Source organism: Centrocercus urophasianus, unplaced genomic scaffold, assembly GCF_019232065.1.
Source record: "Centrocercus urophasianus isolate 14NV4802_14NV808 unplaced genomic scaffold, USGS_Curo_1.0 seq_17, whole genome shotgun sequence".
In the NCBI taxonomy this organism is placed as follows: domain Eukaryota; kingdom Metazoa; phylum Chordata; class Aves; order Galliformes; family Phasianidae; genus Centrocercus; species Centrocercus urophasianus.
The window spans coordinates 34456036-34465768 of NW_024884722.1; the positions used below are offsets into that span (position 1 = coordinate 34456036).

The following is a 9733-nucleotide window of genomic DNA, read 5'->3' on the forward strand; positions in this document are numbered from 1 at the left end:
TTGGACCTGGTTTTGGGAACAGAGAGTTGTGTGTTTTGTTGTTTGGATGAGCTTGCTGATGTTTGAGGTGGCGATTTTGGTGCCTGTGCTAGTGTTTGTCACTTGCACCTTGTCAGTCATTCTGGAGGAAGGTGACATTAACTGAGCCACAGAAGGACACACGCCTTTGTCCCAACCCACACGGACTGCCACCTCTTTCACCCTGCAATGCCTCTGGCAAAGCAGTGGTCTGATGTCATGTTGAATATCATGTCACATCCCCAAACCCTGCCTGGGTTGTCCTCTAATATTCACAGAATGATCTGGCTTGAAAAAGACCATTTGGACATTGCTCTCAGATATATGATCTGGATTTTAGGTAGTTCCATGTGGAGCCAGGAGTTTGACTTGATGATCCTTGTGGGTTCCTGACAATGCAGAGTAGAAGTCAGAGATCTGCCAGGGAAGACAGAAAAACATGAGTATTGGGACAGGCTCAGCACTGTGTTTCCTTCTAGTATCAGAGGATGATGAGCACATTGCTGTTCAGACAAGAGAATCACACTGCGCACAAACAAATTTCACAGGTAGTATTTCCTCTCCACCTCCACTCATATCTTTTCCTGTCTTTCAGTCCCCAGATTTCAGCTCATTCACCGTGGATTATTCCAGTTTCAAGGGCTTCATTTCTGTGTTTTGTTTTGTTCATTTTTTTAACAGCTATGAACAGAAATTTATAGCTTTCTTATTCAGAAACAGCAAAAAGGTAAAAAAAAAAAAAAAAAAAAAAACAAAGGAAAAAAACAACAACCTCCACCACCAACAAAAGCACAGATCTGTTGGTGCATAGCATAAGAACTTCTCAATCCCCTACTTTTCACCTGTTCCCAAAATAGCAACTCACAACATAAATTTGTGAGGCCACAGTAACCACACTAATCCACTGTGAGGCCAACATATTTCCTGGTATTTTGACCTCCTTATCTGGATGGGGAGCAAAATGCTGCCCTCTGTTTTTGACTGCTCTCCAGAATTTCAGGCTAATTACTGCTAGTGTGGGAAGAAATACATCTTTGCCCTATTTTTGCCATTCTAAATAATTGAAGAGATCAAACTGCAATATGAGCAAAATGGATCATGAGCACATCAACTGAACTTTGAGAGGTTTTGGATGGAAATCCCAGCCCCCATTTGAACAGGTTCTTCATGATCAGGGGGCAGTAAACCTCCAAGCTGTTCTTCTGGGCAGATTTCAGCAAATTTGAGTTTGACATGGCTTTGCAAAAGGCTTTTTTTCTTCACCCCTGCTTCCCAATGGTGACCAGAAGACTTCAGTTATGCATGAAGGGTCCCTGAGCCCCTAGCTCTGTCATGGCAGCCCAGCTCTCAGCAGGTGGTTGGAGCAGGTGACTTTCCACCCTGGATTTTCCTGTGATCCTGTTTCAGAACAAGAAGCAGTAACAAGGCAGATGTGGGATTGCATTCCCCTCTGCCTCCTTGCAACATGGCAGTATTGTATTTCCAGTTTTTCCCATTGGAAATGAAATATAAAATGGTGAACAGAAGTTTCTTTGAGTTCTTATTATTTGCTGAAATAACACAAGTCTGACTGCCCTTTAACTTGAAAGAAGAACCTAAAGTGTATTATTCAGAGGTGCAATCTCAAGTGTGTACGTGATTAGTTCTCATTAGCCTTGGCATTGTGTTGCAAATAGACAGCAAAAGCTTCCAATCCTACATACTGATGTCTAATTTACTGTTATAAACCTTCTATCAGGCAATCTATCGATGGCTTAACTATGATGCTACCTGCATTTCTCAACATATTATTTGAGTACACACCTAATGCCTTCTGGCAATTGATGCTTTGAGACCAGGATCCCAGTCCCACAAGCTACTTGCCTGATGTCAGTTTGAGTTTAGAGCTATACTTTGTTCTTTAAGTATATTTATATGGGTTAAAAGATGAGACATTCAGATGTTGCAAACAGACCTCACAAGTCTTAATTCTACCTGTATTGACGACATTTTTATTATCATTGGACTGCTGGTACTCAGCATTTTCGGAGTTCTGGAAGTTAAGCCACTGGAATGCATGAAGTATTTGGTCAATCTCAGATACATAGTCTGATTTCTGGGTGGTCCAATGTGGAGGCAGGAGTTGGACTCAGTGATCCTTCTGGATCCTTTCCAGCCCGGGATGATCAATTATTCTATGATTCTCCTAAAACCTTCCTCTTTGAACCACAATGCACATGTGTTAATGTGTGTAGAGACTTGCAGGCAGACTCGTGCACAACTCTACAGGAAATCAGTTAGCACATTTAATCAACAGACAGGGCTAGCATGCTATTGGGCTGTGCATTGAATGTGCTTGCCACACCCAATGCTGCTAAGTGCCCTTGCTTGTGAGCAAACTGAGATGGGGAAATGCTATTGTCTGTTTCTTGGAAATCTTTGATCTGGAGTTGCTGTATGTAATCATCCAGCTCTTTAATCAGATTTTCATGCTGAGATTCTCTCCTGAGTCCTTGAGTTGCTGATGAGAACTAGATCTGTTCTGATCACGGGGCAGATCATTAAACATCATTTAGGTACTGCTTCTGTTTCTAAAGTTTCTATCTCCAGTATTTATTACTGAATCCGTGGCAAATTTGCATCCTCTCTTGGAACCTGTTTCATTGCACATGCCCACACACATACCCAAAACACACTGAGAGTTGATGAGTTTGCTCTTCTTCACCTGTGGCCAACAACTCAGCAAAATAAGCCACAAAGGTCTGCCATGGCCATTAGACCACTATTTTTTCAGTTCCCTTATAATAGGATCGCTGAAGTGTTGCCTTTGGAGGCCTCTATTCCAGCATCCCTCAGAAGTAGATATGCACAGTGAATGATTGTTTTGAGAAGCGAACACTGATATCCCATTCAACCACCATCTTGTCTGGTTTTGTGCATATTGCTTTCATGCCCCCAGTAGGTCTCTTCCCCAGGTCCATTAAGGGCTTGCTTTGGGTTAGGCACTGCAGTGGGGAGCAAGGTTAAGGTCCCCTGGACACCCGTCTTTCCCCATGCCATGAACAGCTTGTCTCCTGTGGATCTAACACAGGGTGCTCAGGCAGCAAACTGGTAATACAGGGACAGGTAGGCAGTCTGGGAATGCCATACTGAAAACACCAGGGGTTTGGGTGATCCCTGGCCTCAAGCAACCTGAAACGGCAAATACTGTCCTCATAGTACTCTGAGGCTGCCAGCCAAGGAGGACAATGCCTGCCACCCATCCCAGCCTTGCAACAAAACACAGGGCAGCAGTAGTATGCAGTGAGAGCAGGGTCAAACAAAATCTCTGTGGAATCTGTCATGCCCAGGTTCTTTGAAAGGAAATTCTGTTTTCAGCCCCTACCTTTTGTTCACAGTGCTGTTCAAATGCAGCTCCATCTTAAGTAGGCTTCATGACAGAACATCACATAGCATTTGGAGGATAGGATTGATATATGAATAGATCTATGGAATAGTGGCTGGCTGCCTGATATATTGAGAGACAGAGAGAGAGATGGATGGAGGGAGAGGAGTGGGGAGAGTGAAAGGAAGACAGACAGAAAGTCAGATTTCCAAGATACTAAGAAGATAGATATTTTTTTAGACAACAATGTAGGAATGTTAAATTCAAAAATTGTTATGAAGCATAGCTGAGTTTTTGTCATTTTTGCCAGGAGGTCATGTGGGACACTATTTTATGTGAGTTATCTCCTACTAAAGACCTAGCCAAATGACACAGCCCAGATCATCAAATTATAGAATTGTAGAATCATAGGTTTGTATTGGAAGGAATCTTAAAGGTTACTTAATTTCAACCCCACTGCCATGGGCTGGGTGGTCACCCACTAGATCAGGCTGCACAGGTTCCCATCCAACCTGAAGCTGAACACCTCCAAGGATGGGGCAACCATAGCTTCCCTGGGCAACTTGTTCCAGTGCCTCAGCATCCTCTTAGTAAAGAACTTCTTCCTATTACCTAGCTTAAATCTCCCTTCTACTGAAGCGTTGCTCTTTCACAATCTCTTGGACTTATGGTTTGCAGCTACCTCTTTCCTTTCCTTCCACTTTCTTCCAAGTTGCATATTTCTCTCTTGAAGTCAGCACTATCCCACTCTCACCTTTCCAGGTCCTTGGATGAGGCCTCGTGCCACCCCTCCTTCACCAAAACTCACACCCCAAATTACATGCTCAATTTCTGGAGTAAAAAGTCAGATCAAAATGCCTTTTCATCAAGCTGTGTGTACTGGCAATGCATCAGAGCTGGCAAGGGAGTATTGATTTTGTGGCTGAGGCCACTCTCTATTGGCAAGAGGAAGGATATTCTTTTGTATTACACATCCCCCAGGTTCTTCAGGTCGCTGTGGGAGCTCACCTGTAGCCAAGGGATAACTTATTCTGGCATTGGTAGGAAGCCTGGGGCCAACCAGGCCACAATATGCCCCAGACAATCAATACTTTGAGCCAAGAAAAATAAAAAAAATATTGCCAGGATCTTCTGCACACCCCTCCCCAGCAGTGGCGTGCAAGCACAAACACGGTGCGCCTACCAAGCAAAAGGTGCAGTTAAGTTGTTATACAAGAGTTTATTGCAATTTCCAGTCACAGAGGGCAGACAGAATTTAAACAGTGATTTTTTTAACTCATTGAATTGGTGCAGAATAGGGTGGTAGGAGATATTTTTTAAAAGGGAAGAGGAGAGCAGCACACCTCATCCAAAACTCATGTCACTGAGATTGTGGGAACAAATGGTTCCTTCACCCTAGGCCAACATGTAGTCTCTTCATTAATTTTTATCCATCAGAGTGACAATCTGTCTGTACATGTGCTGTGGGGCATCCTTACCCCAGTGGTGGTCAAAGTGGTTCCAGTCCGGGAAGTGCTCATGGTGGATGATGTTGGTGATACGGAAGAGCAAGCGACTGGTCTCCGGAGGCGGGTTCACCCAGTCCTGCCCACCACTCCACAGTGCAGTTGGCACTGTCATGTTTTCTATCCTGTAGAAGGGCGGGGTGGCCTGGGGGAAATGTGGTAGTTACTCATCGGCTATGACATTAATAATGCCAATAGATACTAATAGGTGTGACGTACTGTGTCTAACATCCTAGAAGACTCTAGCCACATCAGCCACTGGAGTATGCGACCCTCATCCCACACAGCCAGCCTCATCCTCTTCATCCACAAGCTCCTGCCTACCTGGTTGTACTTCTCCTGATTCTTCTCCCCGTAGTCAAACTGCTTGAACTCCCCAGTTTTGGCAGTCTGAAGCAGAAAGTGTTAAGAATCATAATCGTGGAATAATTGAATCATAGAATCATTGAACAGTTTGGATTGGAAAGGACCTTAAAGTCCATCCAGTTCCAACCCCCCTGCTGTGGGCAGGGTTGCCACCCACTAAACCATGTTGCCCTACCTGGCCTTCAGCACCTCCAGAGATGGGCATCCACAGCTTCTCTGGACAGCCTGTGCCAGTGCTTCACCACTCTCTGAGTAAAGACTTTCCTCCTAACATATATTCTAAACCTGCCCTCTTTTAGTTTTAACTTCCTCCTTCTTATCCTATCGCTATCAGACTGTCAGTCTCCCTCCTTTTAAGTATGGGACGGCTGCTTTCTCCCTGGAGCTTTTCTGTCCTCTGGGCTCAACAAGCTCATCTCCCTCAACTTTTCCATGTAGGACAGGCGCTCCAGTCCTCACATCATCTTCACAGCCCTCTTCTGGGCCCACTGCTCAAACTTCTTTGCGTCCCTTAGAATGGCATCCCTTTTTTTCTGCACCATTCATCTTAGTGTCATCATCAAACTTATTAAGGATGCACTCAGTCCCACTGTGTCATTTATGAAGATGTTGAAAAGCAGCAGTCTAAGATGGACCCATCTTCACCACTCTTCACAAACTTCCACCTGGACATAGAGCCATTGACCACAACACTCTGGCTATGACCACTCAAAGAGCTTTTGTTACATTGAATAGTCCAGCCTTCAAATCCATACCTTTGCAATATATAGATAAGAATGTGATGTGGGACTATATGAAAGGCGTTGCAGAAATCCAGGTCCATGACATCACTTGCTCTTCCTTTGTCTACTGGTGCTCTTCCTTTGTCTACTGGTGCTCTTCCTTTGTCTACTGTCACTCCATCACAGAAGTCCACAACACTGGTCAGGTACTATCTGCCCTTGGCAAAGCCATGCTAGCTGTCTCAGATCATGTCTTCACCTTGCATGTGCTTTAAGAACTCAGGTAACAAACACTGTGGATCAAGCACACTGGAGCAAAGAGAGCATCCCAAAAATACCTCCATAGGGTGCTTACCCAGGACTGTACCAGACTTCTTCACTATTATCTACTACTCTTTGGTGTAGTAATATCAAATTACTTTTGTTAACTTTACACACTATTTCCTTATCTGCTTCTAGGGTGAACGAAGCAACATTTTAAAATACCATATTCACAGATCAAAAGACATTTGCTATAGTAATTATAAAATCAGAGTAACTACCTGTCCCCAGTGGAGAAGGGTTTTTACTGATGTATAGTCTGGAAAATGAGCAAGGTATACATCCAGTCGACTCTGAAGAAAAGGAAGTATTTTCAAAGTGATTTCAGAATGATGAAAATCATCATCATAATAAAATCTGTCTTGTAACTGCTATGTGATTTTTACATGTGAAAGTATCTCTACTCTATTCAGAGATGAGTAGCTGCTTTTAAATATATGTCATAAACCATCACTTTAAAATGTAGATACAACCAGACCAGTCAAAGATGTTTTTGTTTGGTGCATAATTGATAACCACTTTCTCATGCTGTCATCTTTATCTCTGCCATGCAGAGAATATTTACCCCACAGCATTTAGGTAAAACACACTCAGGGCAGGATAGGAGAAAATCACCTGGCAGTGCTTTCCAGGAATGAGGAAACCCTGGCTTTTGAATCTCAGTATCTGTTTCCATTTGTCTAGGGAAAGCTCAGGGAAATTAGAAATGGAGTGTGTCACTGTGACTAAAGAAGCTGATACACCTACTACATTCAAGTTCTTCTTGTTGTATCCACCAATAAGGAAGATCTCATTTTCACAGACTTCAGCTATTAGCATGTTGCTGCATGTCTTAGCAAGAATGGCTCTCTCCTCCCTTCCCACCAGGGTTAGTTGTTTTGTTCCAAATATTATCTGCAAGAGTGAAAAAAACAGGTCACTGCATCTCCTGCAACATACGTCCTCTCTTAGCAGGATCCTCTTGACCTCAGTCAGCATTGTCAGGTAGCTACTCAGTAAGGCTGGGGACACATTTGAGCCACTCAGCCTCACAAGCAGGCTTCTCCGCATCACATCCGAGCCTCAGAACAGCATGAAGCCATCACTGTCCTTTCCACCCCATGCTGTTGTGCCCATCATCTTGGTGCTCCAAAAGTTCTGCCTGAGATAGCCAGTCTCATACAATTCATCTTCCGCTCTGTTTAAAAACAGGAACAAGTATGGGTTTAGAGTAAAACCCGTGCATGTTCAACTGGACACAGAGACAGCCTGTTGTTTGGGATCTTCAAGACCAGGCGCAGGTGTAGTTTCATTGAATGACAGCTGGAGAGCTATCACGACACAAAGGATGTGACTTACCCAAATCACTTACATTTAATTAGTTATTTGGGAAAATGCATGGGAATAGCACAAAAAATATTACCATACCTTCAACAGTGCGTCTGGTAGAAATGCAATCTTTAACACAGGGCCTTTAACATGATGAAAGGTGTAAAGAGGAGCCAAAGCAAAGAACAGCCTGATTTTCTCAGCCAGGTGTGGCATGCTTGAAAATGCTATGAAACCTGAAAAACAGCAAGAGATCATAACAATAACCCCAGCAGCAACAATAGTGCCATATATGTCAAAATGCCTAGTTTGACTGAGGATATCTCTGACCCGGGATCTTGTTGAATTTTTTTTTTTTTTTTGTTAGAAAATGATCCTTCAGAAGGAGATTTGACTAGCAGCTCAGAGCTGGGATAGGTGGGAACAGGTGATCTTTTCCTCTGAACAAACAAACTTCTGCTGGAAGAGAAGGGGGAGGGGAGCATATCTAAAGCTAGAATAAGGCATAACACATAGTAAACTCTTTGCACATCCAGCTCCTTGTTCCCACTCACCCAGAGAGTTGCCCTGAGCATGGCCAATGTAGAAAAGCTTCTCCTGCCCAGTGTGCTGCAGGATGAAATTCACCATGGCTGGGACATCATATATGGCCATCTCATGGAAGCTGGAAAGCAAAAGAGGGGCTGGAGAGGATGCCCATTTCCCACTCTTCAGCTGTTCGCAACCTCCCAAGGATTTGGGGTGGGTAACACCAGCAGCCCTGATTCCTGGCCCAATCCTCATGCTCTTCCTCACCTGAAGTCCCAAAACTCCTCCTGGTCAACAGAGAGGTTCAGGTGCCGTCGGGACCAGCTGTTGCCCCGGCAGTTTCCAATCCATACATCATATCCTGCATCCGCCAGGATGAAGCCCAGGCTGCTATCAGGGAGATTGTCCACCCAGTCACCACCATCTAAGCTGAACCCATGCACTATCAGCACAGGTGACCTGGATCCTGAATGAGAAGAAATCAGATACTTTACACAAGAAAATCCCTTCCTCGATGGAAAAAAAATATCCTCATGGATCTCAGTGAATATTTGAGATCTCTGCCTCTGAGATGTCAGGAAACCCTGATCCAGGACTGAGGGTTTGCCCCAGGAAAGTATGTTTTGTACAACTTTCCTCCTGTGCATAGTCTTGTTTCTGAACAGGTTCATAACTATGCTATTTGCCTGGTGAAATCAACCTCACCTGAGTCCCCAGTTGCCTCTGCCATGGGGAATCCGGTTCACACTGAGGAAATAGCCGTCCTCAGTCAGCACATCGTACTCCTCACTGGGGTACCCTTGGAAGTGGATCTTCTCACTCTGCAGGGACAGAAGGGCAATGGAAGAGGTGACCTACTGCTGTCCAGCATGCTGAGGCTGACATGGCCGCAATGTGCCATCATGGCCTGGTGTCACCTTCACATGCACCAGCAGAGCCATCTATTCTGGAGAACCACCAGAGAGTAGCCAACTTCATGCAGAAGGCATGAAGTGAGAGATACCAGCAGAAAAATCAGAAAAACTTGTTTCTGGCCACATCTCATGCCCTCCCCAACAAGGCTGACCGCAGGCAGAGAACAGGGTACCTTGGGGAGGACTCTTTCCTGAAGCACTTACAATGTTCATGAACTGCTCGGGGTTTTCATGGCTCAGTTCTCCACGTGGGATGGCATCAGCCAGCTCCTGGGCCAGGCCCAGGGCCACCAACAGCAGCCACATCTCTCTGTCACACCTAGGGGACAGTGGGTCTGGTGTGAACAAGATGGAGTACTAGGGGCACCGCCAAACATTGCCTGAGTGTCCCCAGGGGATGAAGGGGGCATGTGAGAGCAGGAGGCCACCGCCACAGCCATCATGACTGACTAGGGTCTCTGCACCTAAATGTGGCCATGCTGATGTAGAATGTCGTCAGCATAATCTGGGGGCCACATCCATTAATGCTAGCTAGTACCCAGCTTTGTGCAATGTGCATTAGTGTGTTGGTGTTGCTTCTCACCAAAACCCAGGTTTCAGTGCTTCCCAATCCAGGCCCTGTCTAGGGAAGTCAAAGACAGACCATATTACTGAAATAGCTACCTCAGCAAGCAGCACAGGTCATAA

At 44.9% G+C, this 9733-nt stretch overlaps 1 protein-coding gene across 1 annotated transcript; it reads right to left on the reverse strand.

Annotated features, from left to right (window-relative positions):
- Positions 1-4801: 4801 nt before the first annotated feature.
- LOC122159961 (lipase member M-like) lies at positions 4802-9286 on the reverse strand. Its single transcript, XM_042818089.1, is given in 9 exon segments — positions 4802-5032; positions 5212-5277; positions 6518-6589; positions 7044-7190; positions 7704-7840; positions 8159-8268; positions 8400-8598; positions 8833-8953; positions 9251-9286. Coding segments are annotated over 9 exon segments (1092 nt in total). The 5' UTR covers positions 9260-9286.
- Between the last annotated feature and the right edge of the window lie 447 nt (positions 9287-9733).